This window comes from Fusarium verticillioides, chromosome 7, assembly GCF_000149555.1.
Source record: "Fusarium verticillioides 7600 chromosome 7, whole genome shotgun sequence".
In the NCBI taxonomy this organism is placed as follows: Eukaryota; Fungi; Ascomycota; class Sordariomycetes; order Hypocreales; family Nectriaceae; genus Fusarium; species Fusarium verticillioides.
The window spans coordinates 2,477,740-2,503,258 of record NC_031681.1 but is presented as its reverse complement, the minus strand read 5'-3'; the positions used below and the strand labels follow the sequence as shown (position 1 = coordinate 2,503,258).

The window sequence follows — 25,519 nt, the reverse complement described above, 5'->3', positions numbered from 1 at the left end:
CACGAAGATCTTCCTCATCGATGATAACCAAGTTGATATACGTCATAGATCAACCACTCTCAGCCTGATGTCATTCTCAAGGCACTCTTTCAACATAACAATTTCATGCACAGTAACTCTTTCTCACCAATACATCTACACAAAGTAAAGTCATCATACCCAATACCCATCTCAGTCTTTCACAATCCTTTAAAATGGCCAGCGTCGAAAGTCAAGTGTCAAAGCAGTCCGAAGCTCCCCTTCAAAACGACAATGAGAACGCAGAGCAACTAGCTACCCTCGCAGAAGGCAAAGTCGCCGATGCAGTAAAGGGAACGAGTACCAGGGATAAGCCACGCAAGGATGATATCAAGATCGAGGACTATGCCTCTGATATTGAAAGGTTCGTCTCGATATATAGCTTGTTCAGTACACGGAAGCTAACGCCATGCTAGAAAAAAGGCTGAGCAGGCCGAGGCCAGAGAAGAAATCAAGACACAGAGAAAAGCAGGTGTAGATATTGATGGTAGCCTTGGACAGGGCAGACTGAGCAATGAGGACAACGGCAATGTCTAAGTACAAATCCGAAGACTTTACCTAAAGATAATCTACAATTACTATTACATCCCATAACTTCTTAAGTCCCATCCCCAGACCGTAAATGGAATAAAAGGTTGTCAAACATTACTCTATTAACAGCATCATGACTTTTATCCTTTCCCGGCCTCCCTAGCCATCATTGTAAATCCTCGCCCCAAAATAACAACAAAAGAAAAATGCCACGTTGGGCGAAATCATAACATCGTTATGGCCATATTTTTCACATGGCGATTGGTATTCGTTCTTTCTGAAATCATGACAGGCCGAGAAACTTCAGAGCCTTATGAGAATTGCCTTTTCGCCTCTCGGCCTTATCCTCGAGGAGCGGCATAATCCGTCGATCTTCTTGATCCCAGTCGCTGTCATCAACATACATAGTTAAGATCGATCGAGCATCAATCGCGGAAGGGTTTCGCTTTGAATATGATCGGCTTGGCTTGCTTCTGGAAGACTTTGCTGTCTTGACGGTTTCAGCGATGGAAGGGGCTCGACTCGGAACAGCAGATGACCCTGATAGTGCCGCTCCCAAAGACGCCCCAAGTGCCGGGGACATGGGCGGGCTATGAGTCGCCGATGGCACACGTGGGAAAGCGGAGAATGTTCCTGTGATACATGGCGGCTTGGACTTCTTTGGGGACGGCTTCTTTGAGGGCTCTTGAGGGACATAGAAATCAGAAGTCTTGGACAGAATCCTGGAGATGGTCGCAATAAAATTTGCGATTTCTGCATCAGTTGCAGTTGATGTGATGAGGAAGTTGGCCTCAGAAACCGTAACGTCATAGCCAGAGCCCGAGTTTTGTGGGAAAGTCTTCCCGAAGCGCCCAACAGGTCCTTGTTCTGGGCTGGTGATGGAGTTACCACGTAGATGAGTGAAGGGAATGCTCTTGCTGCCAGCATCAACAATCTGAGCCACCTTCATCAACTCTACTCCAACAAGCTTTGAAGAGCCAGCATCGTCGCAAAGAGGCTCAGGCAGGTAGTCAAGGAGGAGATACCTCACCTGTGTGTGAAGGGCGAGATACGTTTCGAGGTGTGGAATTATGAGAGTCGCGAGTAGGAACGAATTCGCAAAAGGGTTGTCTTTGGCCTGGCTGGCTAAAGGCTGGGCTGTATACGCTTGCATGGCATTGGCAAGAAGGTACCTGTCTAGTGTGAGTTTTGAGCAGTACAAAATGGAGCAGAGTCTAGTACATACCTGAAGTCCAGCCGGCCACTTCGACTCATGCCGTTGCATTTTGTTCCTAGCTTCTCAAGCTGTCCTGTGATGGCGCAAGTGTAGTACCTCTTCACACCTCTCTGGGCTCCAATAGCTAGGATCTGGTCGATTCTATGGCATGGTCCATAACTATTGTTACTTCCAGTCTCCCAAAAGACTGGGTTCCATAATCCTTCAAGTTCTGGCAAAAGGGAAAACTGGAATTGCCGGTAGCCTTGAGTTTCTGGGGGGAAGTGCTCCTGGAGGACAGAACGCACTGAGTTCTGTACAGTAATGGCTGTTTCTTGGCTATTAATTCGAAGGTCGTGAAACTTGCTGTCGACATCCGAAACCAGGGGTGGAGGAGTCCGAACTGGTGTCGGAGGTCGTGCAACCTTGAGCTTGGGCACACTTGGGGCAGGCTTCTTGTTGGGCCAGACGGACTGATTATATGCGAACGGATCGTATTCGTCCGAAAAGATAGATTGGTCGGTGACAGCTAACTCCTCGTATTGGCTTTCTGCGCAGCTTACGTCTGTGATAGTGTTGGACTCAGGTGTTCCTGGAACCAGAGCATTGCCCTCGTCTGTTTCGGAAGTAGGTGAATAAATAGCCACGGGAAATTGGCCCATTCTAAGCCCATGGGTGACAGAATTGAGCAAAGGTTCGGGGACCTCCTCCCTCAGGTGCACCACCAGGTCTTCCATGAAGGGCAGTACAGGTTGGAATGTCTCCTTTGGTCCAGAAATGTGCTCGGCATCAGTGCCTCTATCCACGTACGATGCCCGTGCAGGCTTTCGCTTCTTCTCCAAGGGAACCGGGGCCACTTTGATGATCGGGAGATTGGTTCTCACAATAACAGTTCGGGGTCCCTCTGTGTAGCTGCGTCTTTTGGAAACGAGCTCCTTGGGGCTTGTGATTATCGATTGTGAATGTCGATGGGCTTTCAACATTTCTGGCTCCGGATCACTCTCTAGTTGCCGTGCAAGTCCTGAAGTGGCTGCAGAAAGACAGAGATCCCGATACCTGGGACTGGCCGGGTAGATTCTGTCCAGAGACTTGACTCGAGGCAGAGTTGGGCTGCGGCCTGGAGACCTCATGTCCACTAATGAAGCTTCCCCGTACACGACATTATCTGTGGACGGGATGCTCAAAACGTCGGATCTTGGGCTCAAGCCTTCGAGGGCAGGGGATACAGGGGCAGCCATCAAGCCGTAGGCTTCGCCAATGCAACTGGGAGATGTAAGGAAAGAAGCCCTAGGTGAAGGAGACTGTAGATGGGAAATATCATGATAAATGCGACCTGCAGACCGGTCATAATGCCTCGCAGAAAACCTGCAAGCTTGGGGTGAGTAAGAACAGCCCGGAGGATCATCAGCTGTACTCCCACCTTCATCTTTATTCGCGGCACCAAAAACAAAGAATGGGGCATCATCTCCGAAGTTGTCCTCATAGCCGTAGAGCGGCAAGCTGTTACTTCGCGGACGCGGCGTGAGGGTCAAATCTAGTTCATTGGAGGGTTGAAGTGATGCTGTTTGTCGGTCCAAGGCGTCGGCAGCTCGCATAGCTCGTGTTATGGGATCTTCGAACTCCTGTTCTTGGTCCCCTTGATCCTTCGGTTGATACATGTCCTGCTTTCTCCAGTCTCTAACTGGATTGTCCAGGCCCACCACTCCATCCTTAACTAGCTGGTTGAATAGCGACTTGGCACGGTAGTAGTCCCCATTTGTTTCGCAGTCCATGATTGCTCTGATACAAAGTGTTCGGGCACTTGGGGTCCCGCCGTTCATAAACACGAGTCGCCTTCCACTTGCTGTTGAACCATGAAGGAAAGCTTGAGCAGCCTCGTAACGAGCTACTGTGGCCTCGTGTATTTTCTTGACATAAACTCGAATGTCTGAACGGTTTTCCAAGTCCCTATTGGAGATATAATTTTGAATGCTGGGAAGTATCAGAATATGTGGTGAAGTTGGAAGCAGTCGTAGTTGTGTTGATATCGTGTCTACATGGCCTTCAAAGGCAACGACGCTCCCGAGGAGTTTCTTATCGGTAGACATAATGAATTCCCGAGGCGCCACTGATTCGGACGATCTCTTAGTAGAAAAAAGGAATAGTAAACGGGAGAAGTCGAAATAAAGTAAGGGATTGTGCTGATGGAATGCTTGGTCCGTTCGAGGGTGTGAAAGGGAGCAGCCGAGAAACTTTTGGTATGAAACACGCCCAATTACACATAAGAAACTCTATCCGACGATTAGTGAGGTCGGCATCGAAACGGATAAAGAAATGATCTTACAAGGGTATTTCTCAAGTTGAATGATAAAATGCGCTCAGATATGAGACGTGATGAATGTAATTAAAGATCCCGGCCTGGGGAGGAGAGAGGGTGAAGAAAAGAATGCTCGTTCACAAAAGGCAAAAGATGGAAGAGGAGGAGTTGGGACTTTGAGGCAAGTGCCATCGAGATGGTAACTGGAAAGAACGACCTGAGAGTCGGGGGCAACTACGACTAATATCTAATTCAAGGTAAGTGCAGTTGGTGCAAGTGGTGCATGCTCTATAGAAGCTGCAGGTCAGGTCGCCCGTTCTTCTCCACTGCCAACGGATGCCGACTCCTCTAATTCCACTTCAACTCGTTCATCAGTCTCCATACTAGGCCCAGGATTTCAGGTTGTTGTTGAACCCTGCAAGAATTGGGCTACCGCAGCAAAAAAGCAAGCCACTCTAGCGATTTACTGAGAATCTGTTGGGTCTCCATACATCCACGAGGGAGCCCCGACGAACGAACAGCATAGAGACACCGAGATCCATCCCGCCAGTTAATCACTCGTCACTGCAGGGTTGCAGGGTTGCTTTTGGGCTTGTTTAGCCTCCTGAGCTGGAGCCAAACAGAACAATGCCGACATGAAATGGATGGGAGGTCCAAGCTTCGAGGTCGATATCAATATCGATTTCCGTGCTGTTGGAGTGCCTATCCTATCCCAACCGGCTGGGTTATCAGGCTGACTGGGACGGAACTGGCCTGCTCGCAACTTGGAACCAAGCTATCGGGCACCTGCAGTACAGTAATTCTTCCTTACCTCCAACGCATTTGCCTAGTATACAGTGAGGCCACTCAGAATACGTAGCACAAACACAAACACCAATTGCAATACACAATGTAGCGAGGTCCTTGCGTGTCGTGCGTCTGGGGCAGAGAAACTGTTTGCTCAAATTGCAGGGATTGACAGCACCCATGTCCCATGTTCCATGTTGCAGCTCACGGCCCAGCCCCACAATGCAAGGGCTCCCGTCAAGGATATTCCATGATCCAGGATCTGGTCTAGGCTCAGCTGAGACGCATTATCCCTTTATGATGTCTTCAACTCAAGTATGGATTTCGGTCGCGATTCGGTCATGCACAATAGAACTGACCCTTCTATAACATATCATATCGCCGACAGCCATTATCATCTAAGATATTCGGTTGTTATTACCCGATTCCTCTTAAGATTCAAGCCCCAAAAAGAAACACTGAGCTAAAACATGAAACACAGAAACCGGAAATAGCTGTCGCACGTTCTATGTAGTTGGCATTGGACACTGAGCGAACTGCAGCCTCTCATGTCATACCAGCCAGCTCATTTTCGGCTTCCACGCAAAACTCCCAAGCCAGTCGGCTTAAACTGGCCTTTGACTACGACTATACACGATACAGGGCGAGGAAGCTGCCGGCTCGAATCCTATTTGTCAAGCGTTGCACGGTAAGGGGGATCATTGCAGTGTTTATTAGTATTTCAATTACCACAAGGGCTTCGACTCAATCTTGAACTAATCAATGGATAAGGGAATGCAAGGTAAGGAAATGCAAACATAGCAGTACCTATGCTCAAGCCTTGTGGATAGCTTCTGGCAATGTGGGCTCTTCACCACACCGTCGATCCCCCCACGTCAATTAACGGGTTTCAAATTCTATTTTGGCCATCATCTTCCGAAAATAGGAAATTTTCAAATGGCGATCGTTGGCCCAAATTCACAATGCAGATCAGCATGCAAAACGGGGCGGTTGAGCTTTGAATCTAGGGTCTTGGTAATTACCTCATTTACCGTATATAGGTGTTGCTCAGCGCCATCCGTGATAGTCGATACGAGACGCAGTAGGTGACCGCGACTATCGAACAGACTTTTAGCGTCGTGCTGATGTCTGAATCAGTCATATGTCTCGCGATCTCACTAGATCCTTTCGACAAGGGTAGCATTGACATCAACCTCGAGACGCTTCGCACCGCCCGGCTATTTGACCCCCCACCTCCCGTTGTTTGCTTGCTAGTGTGGCTTGCCAAGTCCCAGGAAGACAAAGGAAACGACTTCGGAAGCACTTGATGATAGCTATGGAAAGAGCAATACTAGTTATCGATCCTCCTTGGACCATTTTCGAACGGATCGAACAACGATCGTTTCGTGACTGTCAGAGGGACGATTGGGAGTATGAGCCCGCCTTGCAGCAGCACCTTACGATCCTGCAGACACCAAGCATACTGCGAACTGGTGCTGCTCATGCAGTACGCGCTGGTAGAGAGCAATTGGTTCCGACTGTTTGGACTAGGGGCCTGCATGTCTGACCAGATCGAAGTTTGGCAGACATCGTCATAACGCGTTCGGTGCCTGTTGCTGGTAGCTGTTGTTTCAATTCAGCATACTAACTTTTCTCATCTACGGCAAATCTGCCTATACATGGGTTATACTCGTTTTGACAATGATCACTCAAAGATGACGCCGATGCAGGTAAAAAGACGGCGTCTTTCCCTTTCCCCGAGAAATATAGCACAGCACATATCGATTATGTTTTTATGAATTCTATGAACTAACATGGATACTCAGATCCACTTTAGGAACACAATTGTCACTGAACAGGGTCCAGGATGCTTACGAGGCGAAGAATGGACAGGGTACTCCGTACGCAAGCTTGACAAATTTGCAATCTTGGGGAATGGCCAGGATGTTTGAATGGCACGCTCGTGGGCAAGGGTGCCAGCCAGTCTTGGATGGTAGAGATCGGGCGTTGGATTTACAGTGCATGAAGAAAGCTGAGTCGATCAGCTAGAATGAATGGTACGGTGACATTGAAGATCTGGAAAAGATCTCCATTGACCAGCTGGGAGCCATTATTGTTGACAAACCTCAGGCTTGTGGCTTGTGGTAAACTTTCAAGTTAAAGTTGCTCGTGTAAGCCACGAGAACTTCGAAGCTCAAAACGGGAATCAGGTTCGTTTAATGAGTTGTGCAACTTGACGGTTTCACAGGACGAAATTTTGAGTTCAAGTCCGGCAACAATCCCTAACACCAGCTTAGCAGATCGCATCAGTAAGTGCCTGATACACCCGTCTTTCCTCTGTGTTGCGTTTGAACAAAACAACATCAGTGCGTAAAGCAGGTCTTCTATGTTTTCGGCCGTTTTCAGCATTACCAGCGCTTGATGGGTTTAGACAAAGCTATATTTGCATCTCTCCTGCAGGATGGACCCTGCAACGCCGGCAGACAATTGCTAGAAAAGAAACTATCGGTGCTGTTTGTTATGGCCAGCGCTTTGCGGCTGAATCAAAAGCAAGTACCACGGATAATTAAAACGTGACGAGCCTGTGATGCGCCTGGGATCAGATCCTGTCATTTGTGATAATGAAATCTATCACTTGCCGTGTCCCTGTTACTTGGGAATAATTCCTTTTTCTTGACAGATTGTTGTATCCCAGTTCAAGGAATTAGTATCCAACACGTCAGAGCCATGAGACATATTCCTCTTTGGTGTAGCCATGGTGTTTCTGGTTGGCCATGGGCATTACGCCTCATAAATGAAAACAAGGCGACATACGGGGTTACTTTTTTGTGTTTGTTTCTGCACACGGAAAAGGAGAGGTGCCGCCAATACAGGCCACTGTCTGAGGGCACTTGCACACAGCGTCTTAGACACGATCCAGGCTGTCGTGGCTCGGAACGGCGAGTTGAGGCCTACAGTTACACGGCTTGGATGCGGCTTTCCGTCGTATGTTCCGCAGACAAAGTCGAGCTGAAATTTTGTGACACGGTACGCAACTCATGGCAAGTGTTTCAGGGGCTCGAGAAACACCAGAAAGACCGTGAGAAAGACGGTCAGAGCCCAACTATTTTCAAAGGGGGAAAAGTCATGTCAGTGTTGCTATTTTGCTGAGGTGGTCTAGTCGTCCATGAGTTCTGCGAGCTCAGCTTCTTCCTCGGCCGTCATCACATTGCCACCCTTCTCCTCTTCTTCCTTTTTCGGTTCTGCAGCCTTCTGGATTTTGACAACGACCTCGTCGAGCTCGGACTTTCCGAGCGGCCATGTGCGGACAGTACCGTCGATACTAACACTGCAAACCTTGCGAGGGGTACCGTCTGTGTCCTGGAGCAGAACGAGGTCGGTGACTTCTTCGTAGTGGCCAACCAATGTACAGTACAGTTTACCAGATGAGCGATCCCAGACCTTGACATTCTCATCGCGGCCTGCCGTGATGACCCATTGGTCTGTTACGAGAACACCTCGTACATAGTCCCCGTGTGTGAGCGTGTCATCACCGACAAAGTTCCTTGAACGCGCCAAGCATTTTGCAGTTCCGTCAGCACTGGCAGTCCAGAGATCTGCATCCTCACTCATTTGGTCAAAGACAAGTCGGTAAATGCTGGTCTCGTGTTCCTGGATGGTAAGTCGCTCAGCATCGGGGCGGTCGGAGAAAGATTCGGGCAGCTGCTCGTAACTGTCCAGTGTGACCTTCCACCGTCGGATGTGCGGGTCGCTGCCTGCGCTGGCAAATACGACAGCGGTAGTATCGCTGAGTACAGGATCGATGGCGAGGTGCTGGACGGCAAGCATTGTCGTCGTGGGATCTTGCAGGGTATGCAGTCGTTTGCCTGACTCTACGTCCCAGACGAAAATCTTCTTGTCGGCACCTCCACTGATGAGAATGTGCTTGCCTGAGACGGTAGCACATACAATGGTCTTTACAAAGTCGGTATGGCCGCTGAACTTGCGGCCAGGTTTGGCGGTCTCAATGTCCCATGACCAGATATCCTTGTCCCACGAACCTGCAAAGACCGTCTTGTTTTCTTGACCTCCTGTCGCGAGACAAGTTACAGGGGCTTTTGGCCCACGGTAAGTCGTTTTTGTCTCCGAGGTCTATAAATGGTTAGTAGATGTAGTTTCTTGAGAGTATCCAGACATACCTCGAGGTTGATTCGGCGAACCGCTCCAGCAGACTCAGCAATGAACACGGAAGTGAGAGGTGCAGCAGGGTCTGGGACGGCTGCAAGAATCTTGGACTTCATAATTACGGGGTCGCCATTCTTGTTGCTTGCCTTGGCAGCCTTGCGTTGCCGCGAGGCTTGAACAGCACTGTAGGTTTGGTTGGTTATAGCTTTGTAATAGGAGATGCAGTTGTACATACTCTGTCTCGAAGAAGTGATCACGGTCTGCAGACTGCATTTCGATGACCAGGATAAATACGTGTTATAGCAGCAGGTTCTGGTGTTGAGACACAATATGAGTCCCCGTGCTAGATGTTGAGCTTGTCGTCTATAACTTGTGATATTATCTCTTGATCTAGGTTAGGTTAGTAGGCAACCACAAAAGAGTTGGAGATCTTAGATTTAGGTGGGAGTTGAATTTTAGTGGAGCTATCCCCTGTAACGGCGCGGGGTCTTTCCGCGACTTTAATTGCGACGCGCTCAGACGCGTCTCCCGAGAAACGCCTGTCCCACTTCTACACCAACCATCCATCACCCATCATCGATCGCCCTTTTTCTATCATAGCAATTATTCCATTGCTCGTTGATTTGACCAACTAGAAAAACATCACATCGACGATCATGGAATCGACAATTGCCCCAAAACCACGGCCTCGGCCCGCCCATACACAAGGAACTACCCGTTGCGCCTACACTCCCGATGGAACTCGTCTCGTCACAGTCGGCTCCAACAACACGATTCGTCTCTACAAAACAGGATCTGATGGAGAACCGATCAATATCGACGACTGTCAAGAACAGAACATGGCTGTTGCCGCTGGTGATGAGTTCTTTGTCGTTGGATCCGAGGACGGCACCGTCAGTTTATACTCCCTCGAGACACATACCTTTGAGCGCTTCCTTACTCGAACTGTCCTGCCAATTCGCGATGTTGCATTGTCTAGTGATCGTCAATGGTGCGCTGTGGCAAGTGATGAGTTGAGTGTCAAGATTGTAAACACAATGGACATCACACAGGTCAAGCACCTTCGAGAGCATGCCCGCGCTGTACGAAATGTTAGCTTCGATCCTCAAGGGCGATTGGTTGCGCTTTCTGGAACCGATGGAATCGTTTACGTATATTCTCTTACAGCTGAAGAGCCAGAGCTGATTCGAAAGGTGGATGGTATCATTGGTGCTATCGACGGAGATAGCGAGACGTCAACACGTGTTGCATGGCATCCAGATGGGAGAGCATTTGCCGTACCGACACCCGTTAAAGACATCCAGATCATCTCTAAGAATGATTGGGAGAAGCAAAGAACTTTCGCCAATGGACATTTGGCTGATATTACTGCCATAGCCTGGTCGCCCAATGGTGCCTTATTGGCGTCAGCGAGCAAAGACGGAAAGGTGATCGTCTGGGAAACCAAGACACAGTCTGTCATTGCAAGATACGACTACTCTAATGTCATTGACATTGCGTGGCACCCTACCAAGAACATTGCGTCCTTCACAACTACCGATGGTGAAGTCTACATCTACCCAGACTTCCTGACAGACCAGTTCTCGCCCCTGTTGAAACTGGCCACACAACCTGCCCCCTTCATCCACGACCCCCTTGCCGAGTTATCTGCGAACCGAAGACCGCCTCCAGTCAACGGTCAGAAGCAACAAGGTCTGCCAACGAGACCCCGAAGGGAGTCACTTGGAAGTCTCGACTCATTTCTCGAAGGCGGAGATGGATATGGTGATGATGATTTCGTGGAGGACGATGACGGTGCCGGGTACACTGTTGGGCAAGGCCAGAAACGAGCTCGGGACGGTGATGATGTCTATGGTACCTCAAATAAGCGTCGCCATATGCTTGAGCCGCAATACCATGAAACATTTCAGCCAGGAGCGACTCCCTGGCGAGGGAACCGCAAATACCTTTGTCTGAACCTGATTGGTTTCGTCTGGACAGTCGATCAGGACTCACATCACACTGTCACAGTTGAGTTCTACGATCACGAACTCCATCGAGACTTTCACTTTAGTGATACCTTCCTCTACGATAAGGCCTGCTTGGCCGAGCATGGCACACTCTTCTCATGTCCACCTAAGGATGATGCCCCTGCAGTCATATTCTATCGACCACACGAGACATGGACGCAACGACATGACTGGCGCATCGAATTACCCAAGGACGAAGCTGTGACGGCCATGTCCTTGAGTGAGTCTTTTATTACAGTCACAACTAGCGCCAACTACGTCCGAGTATACACCCTATTCGGCATGCCATATCGCGTATATCGACCCAAGAGCACACCAATAGTGACATGTGCAAGCTGGAGGGATTACGTATTGACTATGGGCAATGGACCCATGGGCGCGGATGGTAACACTCGCCTTCTGTACACCATTGAGAATGTCAAGAGAGACGAGATTTGCCAGAATGAGGATACAGTAGCACTACCCGAGGGCGCTACACTGAAGAGCGTCTTCTTCTCGGACAATGGTGTAAGTTTACTCTATAGATAGGACTGATTAGAAGGAACCGGACTGACCATGATCTAGGACCCCTGTATCTACGACTCAACAGGCACTCTGCTTACACTTCTTCACTGGCGACAGCCTTCAAGAGCATCATGGGTGCCCCTTTTGGACACAAAATTGATGGAACGTCTAGCATCTGGTCGCAAGAACGAGTCCTACTTCCCAATTGCAGTGGCCGATAACAAGTTCCACTGCATCATTCTCAAGGGTGGTGATCAGTACCCCTATTTCCCTCGTCCACTTCTGTCTGAGTTCGATTTCTCCATCCCTATAGCATCGGCACCTAAAACCTCAAAGCGTAAAGCTCGGGAAGGATCTGAGGATCTTGAAATGGCCGATGGCGATGAAGATAAGGACGATGAAGATGATGGTTCTTCAGAAACTCGCAAGCTCGAGCAGCAGTTCATGCTTCATAATGTGAAGGCAGCTCAGCTCCGAGATCTCATGGAGGCTACATCAGGCAGCCACATACTACGCTCGCAGCTCTCACGTCTTGAACTCGATATCGACAAGACTCTTCTGCAACTCCTGGCGGCTGAGTGTCGTGAAGGTGAAGAGCGAGGCATGCGGGCGCTGGAGATGGTACAGCTCATGCGGGATCGTACAGGCCGCATGATGGAGGCTGCTGGTAGAGTGGCAGAGAGATATGGAAGGACGATATTGGGAGAAAAGATTCGCGAGGTCGGTGAGAAACGGGTTGGAGGACTGGAAGATGATGACTTTCCATAATGCCATATGTGACTCTGGATGAGGTCGTGTAATGTGGATTTGGATCATGTGTAGCATTGGAGCAACCTAGGATCTTGCATTCGGGTTCGAACATGACAGATAATGACTATCATATATCAAGGAAGACCAATTAATTATCTCTGCATTTCAGCCTCTGTTGCTGCTATCACTACGGAATCACGGCTTTGATATGAAGTGAGTGACGGTCTCTTGTCCCTTCCATTACAACTGGTAGGAAGCAGACCCATCATGTAATTCCATGTCTCAAAAAGACACTGCACTGCTAATAAAGATCGTTGCCGACTTATATTCCGGACACAGCTGATATGCCTACTTAACATAGGGGAGGTAAGAAAACTTGGGCCATATATCCTAACTTCCTAAGTGACGAGAAGACTTAGGCAAGTTTAGTATATCTCGATGGACATTTAGACCAGCGAGCTTGACGTCAGAGGTTCTCTTACCTCCCCGAGGCAACATATTTCTCACACCCATTGGAACTACGACGAGTCATGATAGCTTCGGATGTATATGGAAACTAGAACTGTTACAGAGTAAGTGCTTCGGAATTGCCACTGACCGAGCTTCCTCCACTAGCTATATATATCTATAACTTGTATTCACATTAGGCCAGTATATCAAAACACTCACGATATAGTCAACTGATTCTGTGCCCAAACGGAGTTAACATTCAGGGGTTGATAGTTGTTGTCAATACATGGATGTACCATGTCGAGAATTTCTAATCATATCAAAATTTTGCTCTCCCCTTGTGGAAATGCGACGGATGTTGTACCCGCGGGAGTCGATGTCGATCATGACACCCTGAAAGTTTTGACTATTTTTTTTTTCTCCCGTCAGCAAGCAACGTTGAACTGTCGGAGATACAGTACACGCAACGTTTGCTAGGCGTGGCTTCGCACCCGGTCCGGCCGAAAGAGAAGGAATTCCAAAAGAAGGAATAAATCGTGAACAGAGATTTTTCTGTTGACATGGAAGGCGCCATGGATAGAGTAACATCGTTGGTGTGCACGGGTTCAGTGTCAAACAATAGTGTCTTGGTCTTTGGTGAGCCAGGTATTGCAGCGAAATCAACTGCCGAAGACCCAGCAAAGCTAGCCTTTTACTAGCATGTGAGTCGCAAACATGTTCATTCCCTGTACAAATTCTGAGGAAACGGCTCAAAGGTCGGATATATCGAGCGTAAAAGGCATTTCGGCCGGAGGCGCCCATCTAAAAAGGTCGAGCTAATACCGACGGACAGGGTCAGATTTCGGAATACGGCCCCTATCAGCATAAGTTTGAAGTGAAAGCGGAGTGGCTCAGGTACGCGGCGTTTACGCGGCGGATATTCAAGTGCCATAAAACCTGCCATCGGAAGAACCGATGCTGTCCCTTGGAGCGTTCTCGAACACTTCGATAACCACAGAACCTGTTAGCGCTCATGCAGTTTCTGTCGTGCATAACACGGCCAACTTCAAGTTGGTGGTTGGTACTACAGCATTTCCAACACTAAGGAGTGACGTGCGCTGCCCTGTCATCCATGTCCTCGGGTTTTGAACATGAGCCGAAATGCATCCCTGTTTCAGCCCGTTCCCCTTTTATTATCATCCCGTTTCGGACAGAGCGCCATAGCCATGCTTTACGCCCGATGAGAAGAGTTGAATAAGTATATTACAAGATAAGCAGTCATGATTTCATGCGTAATCTGGGAAAACGTTAACCGTGTCCTGAATCGCGAATGCTTTGCTAGATGCCACTAGTCAGTCATCATAGATTGTAGCTCGATATGCTGGGATCTTGCATCAGGGGACGGGACGATCTGGTCGTGCAAACTGGGGAAGTGATACGTAGACGTTTTGCTTTTTGTACTGGGCCTGAGACGCATCAGGTATCACAGAGTTGATGAGCGCAGTCCAAGAAAAGGACAAACTGTTCTACGGATGAGAACCACGTAGTAGGGTTGTATGTAAGGTTATGCTAGATCCTGCATTCTCATTAGTCTAATGTCTCGTCAAATAACAATACATCATATCGTGAGAGTAACTGACAGAAGATTCAGTGCACGTTTCTGCGTAGTTCCTGTGCCCTAATATCTATCGAGGCAAAATCCCAGAACTGCAATTCAAGCCTCCAACTGGGTGGTACGTAGTCTGTTGGTTCCGAGTTCTGCCCGCACAGATCATGAGAGACCGAACATTATCGGGCTGCCGTTGAAGTCGGCCCTACGACAACTCCCTGCAGTAGAAGCCTTATGAGCTCCTCCTCAGGCACAGGGGACTTGCATTCTAAAAATGCTGTTAAAAAGACCAATTCATCGGTCCGAGGCTTGGCATCCCACTCTTTTCGGGATGGTGGTCTGTGATGAGTTTTTGGGTTCACTGGTTGAAGCTGGTGGCAAACCGGCGTCAAATCTTAAATTGTCTGAAGTCAGGTTCGAGCTGTGGTTTGCTCACCGTGGGGGCTTGTGGCTCGGAGATGGAGGCCTTGAATGCAGTGGTGTTGCCATTTGGTACACTTTACCTAAGTTACGGGCCTGTTGTGGAACGCTCCCACGATTATCCAAAATCTGTATTATTGAAAATTTGAAAATAGACAGGGTGACGTTGTTGAGTTGTTGGCTCTTCAAAATTGCTAATGTCGTGAAGCTCAACATTGAAGCAGATGCACGAGGTTGAGAGCTGTACTGGCATTGATTGGTTGCCGATATCAGAACATATTGTAAAGTCGGGGGCGTGTACAGTTTACATGAGTCAAGAGCCTGTGACTTTTAACTCAATAGCTGCCTGCAGTGAGCCCTGTAGATTGTTAACCTTTGGAAATAAGGTCAAATTGCTGTCCATCAAATTCAATTTGGTCAGAGACAAATGACCTTGGTAGGCGAAACGGGGATAAACAGCCTATCAAAGCTGGATCTATACTGGCCAACACGTTTATTAGTCCCCTATGTTTGAGGTATCAGCCGGAGTTGGGAGTTCACAAGTTCGGTTTCCCTTTGAAGCTGAAAATTCTTCATTCCGTGGTTGTCACTGGCTTTCGCTATGACCGAAGCTAGAGATCCTGGGCCTGAGCCGGCGGGCGGGAATGTTTTCGGGACTGGACAGCATAGTGTAGCATACGGAGTAGGACGCCTTGAAATTGAATGAGAACGAGTCATCATCTTCTCGCAATTCGCCAGCTCGGTTATGTTCAACCGTTGATGATGCTACATACCTGTTGCGGGGAAAGCTGATGCATTGACGGCATTTGTTCAAAAGCCGGTCGATGATATTCTCAAAGACCCATGTGCCCCATTTGACAACAAACTTAAAATGTCAACCTGTTGGATCTGTGGAGCTGTTACACGAGAAACTGGTTGATCGGGATGATCTAGAACACAGTATTGAACAATTGCGATAGGCTTAGAGTATTGCTGGTGTTTGCCCATGCTTAGCAAGTTGTGGAACGTTGGAGAGCCTAATCCAAGAAGGTAGGATTAAAATCCACTTATCAGGCGTCGTTCTGAGAATAGTTACTCAAGGAACCTCAAGAGAATACGCGAAGAAATTTTGATTGCCCATTTTAGAATCAAGCTTAGAACCCGTCAAACGACAAGGTTCCAGGTTCCGGACGCTGTGGGCAACGCTCGGTCTCTGTCGGCCGTTGACAGAGAACGTGGAAGTTTGCCTTTTGGATCCCGCTTTGATCCCCTGGCTTGTGTTTGTGGTCTTTTTCGTCTGGTCCTGGCCTGAATACTAGCTAGGGGAAGTTATCCGAGATGCAGCCATATATTTGGTTGTTGAGGCCAACAGACGCCATCGCCAAGGTTCGACTAGCGGAGAGAGCTCAGGCCCTTGATCACAGTTGAAGTGGCTCGCGGATCGTCATAACTTCGACAAGCTGTCTGCAGGGATACATAATTTCTGACTCTGTGGGCTTGAATCAGTCCTGAAAGCCTCGCCTTAAAGAGTCCGGTCTAACACAGGAGATTGGATGCTGAAGCGGTATCTGTATCTTCGTAAACTTTGCATGTTTCATTGCGGATGAGGAGTGGAAGTGGAGGTGTAAGCTCGTGCTCCCGTCTTTGAATGGACGTGATGGCTGAGTTTGATATTAGCGTTGAGAAGCAACGGGAAGGAAGCACGGGGCACGGCCGCACGGGCGACGGGCCACGGAGTAGAAGCCGGACCACGGGCAGGAAAGCACGGAGCACACAGAGGTCTTGCATCTGATAGGTTGGAGAACTTTGGGAGAGAAAGTGCACCTCCACTGTCTCCTGCCCAGCTAGGAAATCAGAGACTGCTTTTAAGGACTTTCAGTAAAGCCAGTGTTTAGCACCTTCCAATGACAAAGCCAAGAGGAACAAAAGAACCTCACGTAGCCCGACGAAAGGGAAGGAGCATAATGTTAATCTCGAATAAGAGACGAGAATCATGTGACCACTTCTAACATCCCGTCTGTCTGTGCCTGCATTAGTTAAGTTCAAAGTCAAAGTCGAAGCGAAGCAAAGCAAAGCAAAGCACACAGAGGCCATTCATCAGAGACGAAGAGGCTCTAATACAACATGCACAATTATCGGAACCCCTTTCATTCGTTCAACCACCAACACAAACTCTTCGGTTACCATTTGCGGAAACTGTACCCAGCTGGACAAGGGTCGACCAACAGGGAGACCTGTTGAGCCAGGCTACCAGGGTCATCCGGGCCGTCCATGTTGATTCAGATCCATTCCCCATTTATCCAACCGGTTCACTGCTAGAACCCGCCCGCCATCTCGTCTCTTCGATGCACTATCTCGCGATCCTGGAGAGGACTTCTATCAAGTGCTGCAACGTCACCCTCACCGTGGTACCACATGAGGAGCCCTGCCATGCTTAAGAACTAGCAGAGGGTCCGAGCAAAGATTGTCCTGAGATGGTGATACTCCTTACAGAGTACGGAGTATTGCTTCTTGTATCCCGTAATTACGGATTTTGATGAGGACTAGCGGTTTATTACAGAGTCCAGAGAAGAGCATTCTGTATGCCTAATGACGATTGATGCCTTCCGCATGTTGGTATTGGTTCATTATCACAAACCATAGAACTATTGCTGCTTCTGGCATGGACAGCGACCATGCACCAACTTTCCGATTTCGCAACGCGGCTTTGCTTCCGACTTAATGATCGACCCTCATATGCAGCAACGTTGAGGCTTTTTCCATGGTATTTGACCACGAGGCTCTCGGATTCAGGCACGGAGAAAGGGAAACCTTTTGAGCTTCTGATAGGGACGATCAATATAGTACCCAGTCACGAGCCACACCTTATAATCTTCTTCAAACACTTCCACACGCACACTCGCTGCATCCACCGATACAGAAAAAATGGTCTAGGCCATTATTGACCGCTGCAACATACCTGAATTCCGTCCTTCTTTCTTTTCTGGTATTGTCGATGCCCCTTGAGACACCCTCTTCGGGTCATCGAGGCTGGGCGCCACACATCGCACTTTGCCTCCCGGCGTTTCCAGACGCCAGGCTGCCACACCATGTATGAGAGAAGCGGCATGGTGTCGTAGAAGGATGTTGAATGTTCCGGGCCCTTTTCCAGGTAAGCTTCATCTTGCCATCTCCGGTACCGTTTGGAGCAACTCTCTCTGACGGGTTCTTTATCCCAGATCTGTCGCCGAAGCCGCCACTAGATTTCGGGGACTGTGCAAGCGGGTGTTGATCTTGGCAGCGCTATACCGGCTTCTACCATTGTTCCATCTACTAGACATGTCAAAGTCTTGGTTGTCGCACTGAGACGATTGATGAGTTCCTTCAGCCTGGGCGCTGGAGCTTCATTCCAATGATGGGGCCATGATGGATTATGCCATTACTTGTGGCAGTGATCCAGAACCACGGATGGCTGCATTTGGCCAGAAGTGAGACGTCTGTCTTTCAGCTTGTCACTGCAGTTGAAATGTGTTCCAAACGGTGATAGCATTAGAAACCAAGCTGCCGTACTTTGTAAAGTCCGTTCCTGGGCGTGGGACACATGGAGTGAGTATAAGGTAAGGGTTTGAAGGAAAGGGTGCAACAATCGATGCACGCTCATGCGGGTGAGGGGGTGCCCAGAAGGCCAGAGGCTGGAGTTGGTGTGGGTGGGCTTCTCTTGGAGACTCAACTCATTGCTTTCGATTGGACCTCAGCTGGGCTAACCTACATACTCTCCTCCGTAGGTAGCCATGAGTGTCATCCCCATCCCCATTCTATCTCCATGGACTCCTTGCTAGCCATGCCCCCAAATTTCCAACCCCGGCGCATGGAGCCAGTTGATATTGATCGCATCGGATTCCTTGCAATTCCAGAAAAAGAAATCAGTCCTGCCAGCTGCTTGCCGGGCTTCTTTCTCTCCTCTCCTCCTCCTGTCTTTCTTTCTGTCTGTCTTTTTCGAGACCTTCTGTCAACAGTACCTTGCAACTTTCCTACCTATCCGCTATCCTTACACATAACCATTGACTCGGGTTTAGCTAGAGCTTCTTTGCTCCCTGCCTTAACTTCCGTGCAACCACTTTCACTACCCACCAGCAGGTACATTCCCGTCTGTTCCTCACAGTGCACAGAAGCTGTTTTCTGGCGCTCAGCCCTTTTACCTACTCCGACCGCCACTCGCCAATCTTTTTTTCCCGGCCCTGTCCTGAACTGAGAGCTCTCCCCGCTTGTTCCCACGCAGGTGTCATCGCTAGCAGCAGCCCTGACGATTCGTCAGTTGTGCATTACTGGACGGGACAGCTTCGACTCCAGGGTTGAACCAAACCTAACTAAGACTTCTTCATCAAGGCAGCCAAAACGTTTGATCATCGCGGCATCGCCGAGCTGTATCGAACGCTATCAAGGGTCTGTCCAGTGTTTCGTCTATCTTGACGTCCCTGCGGTGGTTTTGCCCTTTGTCCGAGCAACCTATCATCTGGCAGAGGTGCTAAGATAGACTCTGCGACAAATCTCGCCTTCCCTCCCCCCGCCTTCTAGAAGGTGGACGAGAGCCCTGAAAAGGCCCCTATGCGAGGCTGATCAGCAGCAACTATCCTAACCAGGGTGTCACCTAAAACCAACACTAACCCTAGTGACCGACCTCCCTAAAGCACTTGGCTTGGGGTTTGAGAGTCTTTGGTCTTGGCCAGTCTAACTAATTCGACCAACGGCCAAGAAGAACCTGGCGGGCCCAGCTGCAAATCGCCGTTCTTGTCTGGGCTATTACCACATCCCATTCTGTCGTTCGTTCTCCTGTCACCTTTCTCTTTTCCAAGCCCAGGCGCTGCGCATTTCGTCTACCAACGCCGGGAAGCGCTTGAACATACAGAGTACTTGGGCTGAGTTGAGCTGCGCTGCGCGACATCAACCACTGACTCGTTTTTGCGCCCTGAGAATGAGGTAAGCCTTTAAAGACTTCACTCTGTTGTGTCTGCACAGTCCATTCCGCGCCCATTGATCGCATTGTATCGCATCACGTCGCAAGTTGCCTATCTCATGCACAGTATGGTACATACATCTCTCTTTCAAGACCGGCTCCGACCCCGACTCCGCTACCACTCTCCATCGCTTCCTCCCCCGTTGTCTCTCGGCTTGTGATCCACAGTCTCGCATCCGCGATACCGTCTGTCTCCGGGTTCTCTTCCCTTTACAAAGCTTTACCTTACCTCACCTCACCTCACCTTACTCTTTTCCTTTCCTTCGTTGTCGTCTCAAAGTTTAGCCGCTACACACCCTCATTCCTTCACACCCCCATCCGTCGGCCTTGTGCTCACCCTCCTACCTACTTTACTTTCCTTGCCTACATCTAACTTATGTACTCCATCTTTTAACCACCCCGTTTCCTTCCGTCCTCGCTTGCTTGCTTTTCCTTGTATCTTTCGTTTCTTCAAGAGATAGCAAGCACTGTCGACCCTGATCCCGGCTCGTCTGTACATACATGACCCTTCTTGTCGACTAATCATCATGGCTACAGCGCACATGGCCGTCAGGACTGAGACCTTCCCACATTCGAATCCAATTCCCCATAGCGAGTCAATGGGTGCTCGCATTATTCCTATACCAACTCCCACGATCAAGATGTCTCCTCCAAGCAACGGCGATCCCATGGAGATCACATCACCTGCGCCATCCTCTACTGGCAACAACAACTCCGATTCCGATGCCAACGGCAAATCCAACGATCGACCCAAGAACTCTCCCGGTCCCGATTCCAACAATGTCGTAAACAATAATGTCAATAGCATGCCTGCGCCCCCGCCGGCTGCTGCTGCTGTACACCAGCCCAAAATCGTACAGACAGCCTTCATCCACAAGCTGTACAAGTGAGACCGCGCCGCCAAGCTTTTCACGATAGCTTGCTAACGTAGTGACAGCATGCTGGAAGATCCCAATATCCAACACTTGATTTCATGGTCCGCGAGCGCTGAAAGCTTCGTCATGTCGCCCTCGGCCGACTTCTCAAAAGTTCTCTCGTGCGTACAACATAATCATCAGCTGGTTTCTTTGCACTCGACTAATGCCTCCTAGTCAATATTTTAAACATACCAACATCTCATCATTCGTGAGACAGCTCAACATGTACGGTTTTCATAAGGGTGAGCAATAGAGCATACACGAGTTGCGAGTAAGCGCATTGGCTAACTTGCACAAAGAACGCGATGTTTTTCACACTGGAAATCCTGATACAACGCTCTGGGAATTCAAGCATGGCAACGGGAACTTCAAGCGTGGTGACCTAGTAGGTCTACGTGAGATTAAGCGCCGAGCCAGCCGACATGCTTTGGTGCACCGCGAGAGCAACTATTCCAAACCTGCAGCATCCCAGCCAGGCACTCCAGCCGAGCCTGTGCCTATCCCACCAGACAGCGCCGATGCTCGAATGCTCAATATTGAGCATACGCTCTTCGACTTGAGTAATCGCCTGCAGCGGAGCGAAGAGGCAGCTCATTATATGCATGTCAAGAGCCAAGCCGCGATGGACACGGTGAATCGACTTCTTCACTTCAATCAAGAGCTTTCAAGACATATGCTGTCTCTTGTTCCAGCCGAGAGTCCCCTCTCTCGTGAAGGTGTGTATTCCTATGTGAAAACGCGAACGATAGCTAACGTTGACATTAGTCATTATTTTACAAGGCGAAATGCAAAGGCAGGCTGAAGTACTTCGGACACTCGACGAGCCACCCCAGGAGGCACCATATACCGGCCGGCAACAGTATTTTGCGAACGTCGAGAACGCCCCAGTATCACCCAGACAGCTTGCCCAGGACGACCAGAGACGAGTCCCTGCTTTAGGCGTTCCTCCCGCACGCGGTCAGAACTTTTATAAGCCACCAGTTCCTTCCAACCTATCTAGCAGCACTCGCAGGCCATATGGCTCCATCAGCGGAAGCAGTACTACGCAGTCGTCCCCATTGCGCACAGGACCGCCTCCACCGCCTCCTGCTCCTCATCCTCTATCTAATGTTGAGACTGTTCCCGGCCCCGGCAGTCTGGCCCGTCGTCACACTGCAGCCGATATTCGAGCCCATGGCTGGCAACCAGCACCCTCTCCCTTCAGCACTGGCGCACCCTCTGGAGCATGGCCCCCTTCGCCTAGCCGTGTAGCCCCAGAAGACCAACGGATCAGAGACTCATTTTCAACATACTCGTTGCAAGCTGCGTCCCAAACACACCCTCACTCACGCCCAACAACGCCCCCACCTCCATTTGCGAATGGCGCCGGCGGTGGCTCTGACACGTTTGGTGGCTGGTCATGGGGATCTGCTGGCCGTGAGAACAAAAACCTTGCCGTGAAAGATCATTCAGCCCCCCCTACTCGAAGGGGGAGCATGGCTCATATCCTCAATCCCAGTGATACTGCCGAGCGATCAGATGAGGATGAGGACCCCCGAGGCGACGACGACAGGAAGCGAAAGCGAATGCAGTAAATCACACATTTAACCCTGATTTTACTGTGGGACCTTGAAACCCAAACTTTGGACAACCAACTTCAATACATCATATACGTACATACACATACACGGGCTCTGTACATGGATACTTACTTTCCCTTCATCGGCATTACATTAGGCCATAAACATACTTGGATTTTGATGGCGAAGAGACCGCCTACTTGGAGTATAGGAGGACATCGGATAGCTGGCTAGAACACGGTCACGGAGGCTTTCTTCATTACGAGCGCAAAGCATAGCAGGATACCATGGCGGGCATTTTGTTTAATCCCATGGAAATCATTCGTCCTCATCGAAAGGAAGGGGGACAGATTTCGGCACACCTAAGAGATGGAAGTTGTATCTTGGGAGGAGTTGCATGGTTGGTGCATGTATATACCATCAGAAGACAATACTATTCTAAGCAAGTTAAATGTGGTCTTGATGTCTCCCTTTTCTGAGAAATGATGTTGTCAAGTCTTTATGCCTCTATTAGATGGGTATCTTGATATGAAACTAATGTGAACGTTCTTATGCCTCTACTCTGCCACCGCCGGTGCTGTCTTTTGCTTCTTCTTCTTCTTGCTCTTCTTCCGCTTCTTTTCTGTCTGCCCATCGCCCAAACTAGGATCATCATGTGTTGCAGTGTCCTTCATATCCACATCCACCTCAGGCTCTCCTCCGTTTTCGTTCTTCTCCTTATCCCCAATTGTAACAGGAGCAGTCGGATTCTCAGACTCTGGCTCCGGTTCAACCTCCTTCTCCTTCCGAGGCCTCTTTCTTTTGCCCAGCGCACTTCGTCCAGCTTCATCCTCACTCTCGCTCTCTTCAGCCTTTTTCTTGAGATTGCCCTTGGCATCTCTGTTCAACCTGCCCCTTAGCATTCTCTCCTCTTTTGAATTTGCAAACTTTTGAACGTCTTTTTTCTCAGGAACATAGCCTAATCCTTCGTTTGGCCGTGCGCCACGGGTAAGATCATCATCGTTGTCGAGTGGTACAGTGCGTTGCTTGCGCGGTAGATCTCGAGTAAGGGGCATAGATTTTCCTATGGATGTCCTGGAGGCGAGGAGGAGTGAGAGTGTGTTTGCGATCGCATCGCGGTTTTTTGCGACTGGGAAAGGTTGAGGGGGTTCAGGTGCCATTGTGCTTTTTGTCGCGATCAGTTGTAGTAATGCTAGTGTGCGCAATCCGAAGGAGACCGCGTAGGTCCCTTGAAGTAATTAGGAAAGTCGCGAGAGCCAAATTATCATTGTTTTAGGTGAGCAAGATTGGTGATGATTGGGGTTAATGGAGAGTTTCTGGCAGAATAATTTCACATGCGACAAAAAATGCGGGTGCTTGTCTTACAGTGGGGCGCGAAAGTCAATACATCTTGTATGTGTCGTAACTTTTTTCTACCCACTGCATCGCTCCCAGGTTCTGGTACCGGTGTCCCTGATGAGAACTTCCGACTTCTGCAACGATGACATGACTCTAACAGTGAGTGGCATGAGAGCTCATTCACACAACATACAACGATCAAAGAGAAAATGCGCTTGAATATTTTGCTGTCTTACATAACAAGTTTAGAAGATATATACTAGAATTAACTAAGATTAGGAAATTACACATTCTCTATCCTGCAACTGTGATAATACTTTTGGTCATAAATTCGTAAACATAAAGAGCCATCATAACAATCGCCGCGCCCCCAAAACAATTCATTAGTAGCTAGCCGTCGTATCTCTCAAGCTGAGAACGTAAGGTAGGTCTGTTGAGTCTTGCCGTGTCGCAAGTCGAATAACAGACCCTGAGCTAGCTGATGACTTGGATCGAAGGCTGGAGGTTGATGGTTGGCTCATGGGGTAATGAGGCCGACTTCGAGCAAGACTATTATTGCTAAGTCTTCGTGATATAGACCCTGGCCCTGTAAATCCGCTCCTCACGCTATTAGGAGCAGTCTCATAAACGTTCCAGGTATTCGTGGATAGTTGGCGCCGTATCCGAGCAGAGCTGCTGATGCTGGCGTCTGAGGGAGCTAAATTACTGCGAGACGTCCCTAGCCTTGATCTAGCATCGTCATCGCCATCGCCATCGGTAGAGGGTGAAGATGTATCGTCTTGTTCGTCCAGAATATCTGGATCCAGGGGTTCCATGGCGCGAAGAATCTCGGCAAAAAGATGCATAAGCTCCTTAAACTGAGCATTGGAAATTGGTCGATTCGAGAAGCGTGCGTATTCGTAGTGTGAAAGAAATTCGATAGTGGTTGAATCCATCTCGATGACCCCCAACTCAGCCAGATGAACTACGTAATCGCGAAGGCTCATATTGGCGGTTCGCTGCAAAAGAGCTACAGCCTCTGGGTCCAGCAAAGGAGGGTTCGTATCGGAGGTTGGATCAGGAGGTGCAAGAGTCAAAGCCTTGCCCTCGATCAAATTAGGCAGCTCTGAAAAGACAGCGTTGTATTCGAGGTTTGGTAAGTCCGGAGCGTTGGGTGAGGACCATCCATAATGTTCGATATCTCCCCAAACAGGCTTTTTACGAGGTATCACCACCACCAGTTCCTCTGCTGGGCCACTGGGACCATCAAAACCTAGCTTAACCCTGGTTTCGACAGTTTCGTCATCCGGTGCCGTGTTGTCTGTTTGAAGCCTGGGGCGCGATTCGTATGCGATCGATGCACTTCGCCCAAGACCCAGCGCAATTACTTTATAGACAGCCGAGCGAAGATCCCCCTTCTCGATTGGTACCCATCCTTTCGGTATCGACCCAAGATCGGTCTTGTTGATATACAGACGGGTGATAAAAACGAAGGAAATGATGACAATGGCGAGGACGTAGGCGGCAGCCACGATCCAGATGTTGTAGAGCTGTCGATTTTGGAACGAGCGATGAATGGCGTCGGCAGGGGTAGATATTAGCAGTCCTAGAAGACAGACATAGAGAAGAAGGTAGAGAGTTCGATAGACGATGTGGGCGACAAGCCGTCGATGAGAAACGGGAGACGCCATATTCCTAGTCCATGGGCACAAGAAAGCCGCAGTTGCGAATGCGCTGCGCTGCGATACTACCAAAGGCCGCTATGACCGGGAACGTGAGTATAGTAAGAAAAGGGATGGAGAGTGGGACATGACTAGGTTAAAGAAGAAGCTGAACGAGTGAATGAAGATACTACAGTGAGTAAGTGGCGTCACTGTAGTTGTTGAGGGGGTTGGGTTGAGAATTGCATGTCCAAAAGGCGGACCTCTTTGGTGATGATGCGATTGATGTAACCAGAGTTAGACAGAAAGAGGTTGGCAGTTGGTGAGGACCCTTAGTGCTACAGTACGTTTTGAGCACGGGTACTGTGCTTTGATACGGTACAACTGCGGCCCCACCATCTTT

At 49.3% G+C, this 25,519-nt stretch overlaps 9 protein-coding genes across 13 annotated transcripts; 3 read left to right on the top strand and 6 right to left on the bottom strand.

Annotated features, from left to right (window-relative positions):
* The first annotated feature begins 114 nt into the window (after positions 1 to 114).
* FVEG_11549 (hypothetical protein) lies at positions 115 to 662 on the top strand. The gene is made up of 2 exons (XM_018900839.1): positions 115 to 382; positions 435 to 662. Exons 1-2 carry the CDS (start codon positions 195 to 197, stop codon positions 553 to 555), a joined length of 309 nt encoding a protein of 102 aa, XP_018759211.1. The 5' UTR covers positions 115 to 194; the 3' UTR covers positions 556 to 662.
* FVEG_11548 (hypothetical protein) lies at positions 478 to 4,234 on the bottom strand. The gene is made up of 3 exons (XM_018900838.1): positions 4,068 to 4,234; positions 1,775 to 4,014; positions 478 to 1,721 (listed from the first exon to the last, which is right to left on the bottom strand). Exons 2-3 carry the CDS (start codon positions 3,829 to 3,831, stop codon positions 833 to 835), a joined length of 2,946 nt encoding a protein of 981 aa, XP_018759210.1. The 5' UTR covers positions 3,832 to 4,014; positions 4,068 to 4,234; the 3' UTR covers positions 478 to 832.
* Positions 4,235 to 7,843: 3,609 nt separating this feature from the next.
* On the bottom strand, positions 7,844 to 9,374 carry FVEG_11547 (hypothetical protein). The gene is made up of 3 exons (XM_018900837.1): positions 9,205 to 9,374; positions 8,984 to 9,152; positions 7,844 to 8,936 (listed from the first exon to the last, which is right to left on the bottom strand). Exons 1-3 carry the CDS (start codon positions 9,240 to 9,242, stop codon positions 7,962 to 7,964), a joined length of 1,182 nt encoding a protein of 393 aa, XP_018759209.1. The 5' UTR covers positions 9,243 to 9,374; the 3' UTR covers positions 7,844 to 7,961.
* A 158-nt stretch (positions 9,375 to 9,532) lies between these two features.
* FVEG_11546 (chromosome transmission fidelity protein 4) lies at positions 9,533 to 12,425 on the top strand. Its single transcript, XM_018900836.1, has 2 exons — positions 9,533 to 11,485; positions 11,543 to 12,425. Exons 1-2 carry the CDS (start codon positions 9,626 to 9,628, stop codon positions 12,248 to 12,250), a joined length of 2,568 nt encoding a protein of 855 aa, XP_018759208.1. The 5' UTR covers positions 9,533 to 9,625; the 3' UTR covers positions 12,251 to 12,425.
* A 339-nt stretch (positions 12,426 to 12,764) lies between these two features.
* FVEG_17048 (hypothetical protein) lies at positions 12,765 to 15,627 on the bottom strand. Of its 4 annotated transcripts, XM_018906319.1 has the most exons (4): positions 15,464 to 15,503; positions 14,302 to 15,381; positions 14,055 to 14,237; positions 12,765 to 13,999 (listed from the first exon to the last, which is right to left on the bottom strand). In XM_018906319.1, the coding sequence occupies exon 4, from the start codon at positions 13,481 to 13,483 to the stop codon at positions 12,962 to 12,964; it is 522 nt and encodes a 173-aa protein (XP_018759206.1). In that variant the 5' UTR covers positions 13,484 to 13,999; positions 14,055 to 14,237; positions 14,302 to 15,381; positions 15,464 to 15,503; the 3' UTR covers positions 12,765 to 12,961. The 4 variants fall into 4 exon arrangements, with proteins under 4 accessions (XP_018759206.1, XP_018759204.1, XP_018759205.1 ...); XM_018906317.1 differs by having other exon boundaries at positions 12,765 to 14,237; positions 14,302 to 15,170; positions 15,231 to 15,627; XM_018906318.1 differs by having other exon boundaries at positions 12,765 to 14,237.
* A 1,357-nt stretch (positions 15,628 to 16,984) lies between these two features.
* On the bottom strand, positions 16,985 to 17,778 carry FVEG_11545 (hypothetical protein; the record flags this gene model as incomplete). The annotated part of the gene is made up of 3 exons (XM_018900835.1): positions 16,985 to 17,094; positions 17,161 to 17,212; positions 17,629 to 17,778. The coding sequence occupies 3 exons, from the start codon at positions 17,776 to 17,778 to the stop codon at positions 16,985 to 16,987; spliced, it is 312 nt and encodes a 103-aa protein (XP_018759203.1).
* FVEG_11544 (hypothetical protein) lies at positions 17,035 to 22,607 on the top strand. 2 transcript variants are annotated; one of them, XM_018900834.1, is made up of 7 exons: positions 17,035 to 17,820; positions 17,888 to 19,625; positions 20,200 to 20,548; positions 20,600 to 20,698; positions 20,754 to 20,821; positions 20,879 to 21,295; positions 21,345 to 22,607. In XM_018900834.1, the coding sequence occupies exons 3-7, from the start codon at positions 20,205 to 20,207 to the stop codon at positions 22,151 to 22,153; spliced, it is 1,737 nt and encodes a 578-aa protein (XP_018759202.1). In that variant the 5' UTR covers positions 17,035 to 17,820; positions 17,888 to 19,625; positions 20,200 to 20,204; the 3' UTR covers positions 22,154 to 22,607. The 2 variants fall into 2 exon arrangements, with proteins under 2 accessions (XP_018759202.1, XP_018759201.1); XM_018900833.1 differs by having other exon boundaries at positions 17,888 to 20,548.
* Positions 22,608 to 22,625: 18 nt separating this feature from the next.
* On the bottom strand, positions 22,626 to 23,430 carry FVEG_11543 (hypothetical protein). The gene has a single exon (XM_018900832.1). The coding sequence runs from the start codon at positions 23,296 to 23,298 to the stop codon at positions 22,696 to 22,698; it is 603 nt and encodes a 200-aa protein (XP_018759200.1). The 5' UTR covers positions 23,299 to 23,430; the 3' UTR covers positions 22,626 to 22,695.
* Positions 23,431 to 23,679: 249 nt separating this feature from the next.
* FVEG_11542 (hypothetical protein) lies at positions 23,680 to 25,401 on the bottom strand. The gene has a single exon (XM_018900831.1). It carries the CDS (start codon positions 25,144 to 25,146, stop codon positions 23,860 to 23,862), a length of 1,287 nt encoding a protein of 428 aa, XP_018759199.1. The 5' UTR covers positions 25,147 to 25,401; the 3' UTR covers positions 23,680 to 23,859.
* Between the last annotated feature and the right edge of the window lie 118 nt (positions 25,402 to 25,519).

What these genes read in the sequence shown, in the direction of transcription:
- FVEG_11549 (XM_018900839.1), top strand. Translation starts at nt 195, where the DNA reads ATGGCCAGCGTCGAAAGTCAAGTGTCAAAGCAGTCCGAAGCTCCCCTT. An exon ending in TATGCCTCTGATATTGAAAG is followed by an intron (nt 383 to 434) that starts GTTCGTCTCGAT and finishes ACGCCATGCTAG; the next exon opens with AAAAAAGGCTGAGCAGGCCG.
- FVEG_11548 (XM_018900838.1), bottom strand. Translation starts at nt 3,831, where the DNA reads ATGTCTACCGATAAGAAACTCCTCGGGAGCGTCGTTGCCTTTGAAGGC. An exon ending in AGTGGCCGGCTGGACTTCAG is followed by an intron (nt 1,722 to 1,774) that starts GTATGTACTAGA and finishes CACACTAGACAG; the next exon opens with GTACCTTCTTGCCAATGCCA.
- FVEG_11547 (XM_018900837.1), bottom strand. Translation starts at nt 9,242, where the DNA reads ATGCAGTCTGCAGACCGTGATCACTTCTTCGAGACAGA. An exon ending in GATCACTTCTTCGAGACAGA is followed by an intron (nt 9,153 to 9,204) that starts GTATGTACAACT and finishes CCAAACCTACAG; the next exon opens with TGCTGTTCAAGCCTCGCGGC. An exon ending in TTCGCCGAATCAACCTCGAG is followed by an intron (nt 8,937 to 8,983) that starts GTATGTCTGGAT and finishes AACCATTTATAG; the next exon opens with ACCTCGGAGACAAAAACGAC.
- FVEG_11546 (XM_018900836.1), top strand. Translation starts at nt 9,626, where the DNA reads ATGGAATCGACAATTGCCCCAAAACCACGGCCTCGGCCCGCCCATACA. An exon ending in TCTTCTTCTCGGACAATGGT is followed by an intron (nt 11,486 to 11,542) that starts GTAAGTTTACTC and finishes ACCATGATCTAG; the next exon opens with GACCCCTGTATCTACGACTC.
- FVEG_17048 (XM_018906317.1), bottom strand. Translation starts at nt 13,483, where the DNA reads ATGGGCGCCTCCGGCCGAAATGCCTTTTACGCTCGATATATCCGACCT.
- FVEG_11544 (XM_018900833.1), top strand. Translation starts at nt 20,190, where the DNA reads ATGGCTACAGCGCACATGGCCGTCAGGACTGAGACCTTCCCACATTCG. An exon ending in CATGTACGGTTTTCATAAGG is followed by an intron (nt 20,822 to 20,878) that starts GTGAGCAATAGA and finishes ACTTGCACAAAG; the next exon opens with AACGCGATGTTTTTCACACT. An exon ending in GAGTCCCCTCTCTCGTGAAG is followed by an intron (nt 21,296 to 21,344) that starts GTGTGTATTCCT and finishes CGTTGACATTAG; the next exon opens with TCATTATTTTACAAGGCGAA.
- FVEG_11543 (XM_018900832.1), bottom strand. Translation starts at nt 23,298, where the DNA reads ATGGCACCTGAACCCCCTCAACCTTTCCCAGTCGCAAAAAACCGCGAT.
- FVEG_11542 (XM_018900831.1), bottom strand. Translation starts at nt 25,146, where the DNA reads ATGGCGTCTCCCGTTTCTCATCGACGGCTTGTCGCCCACATCGTCTAT.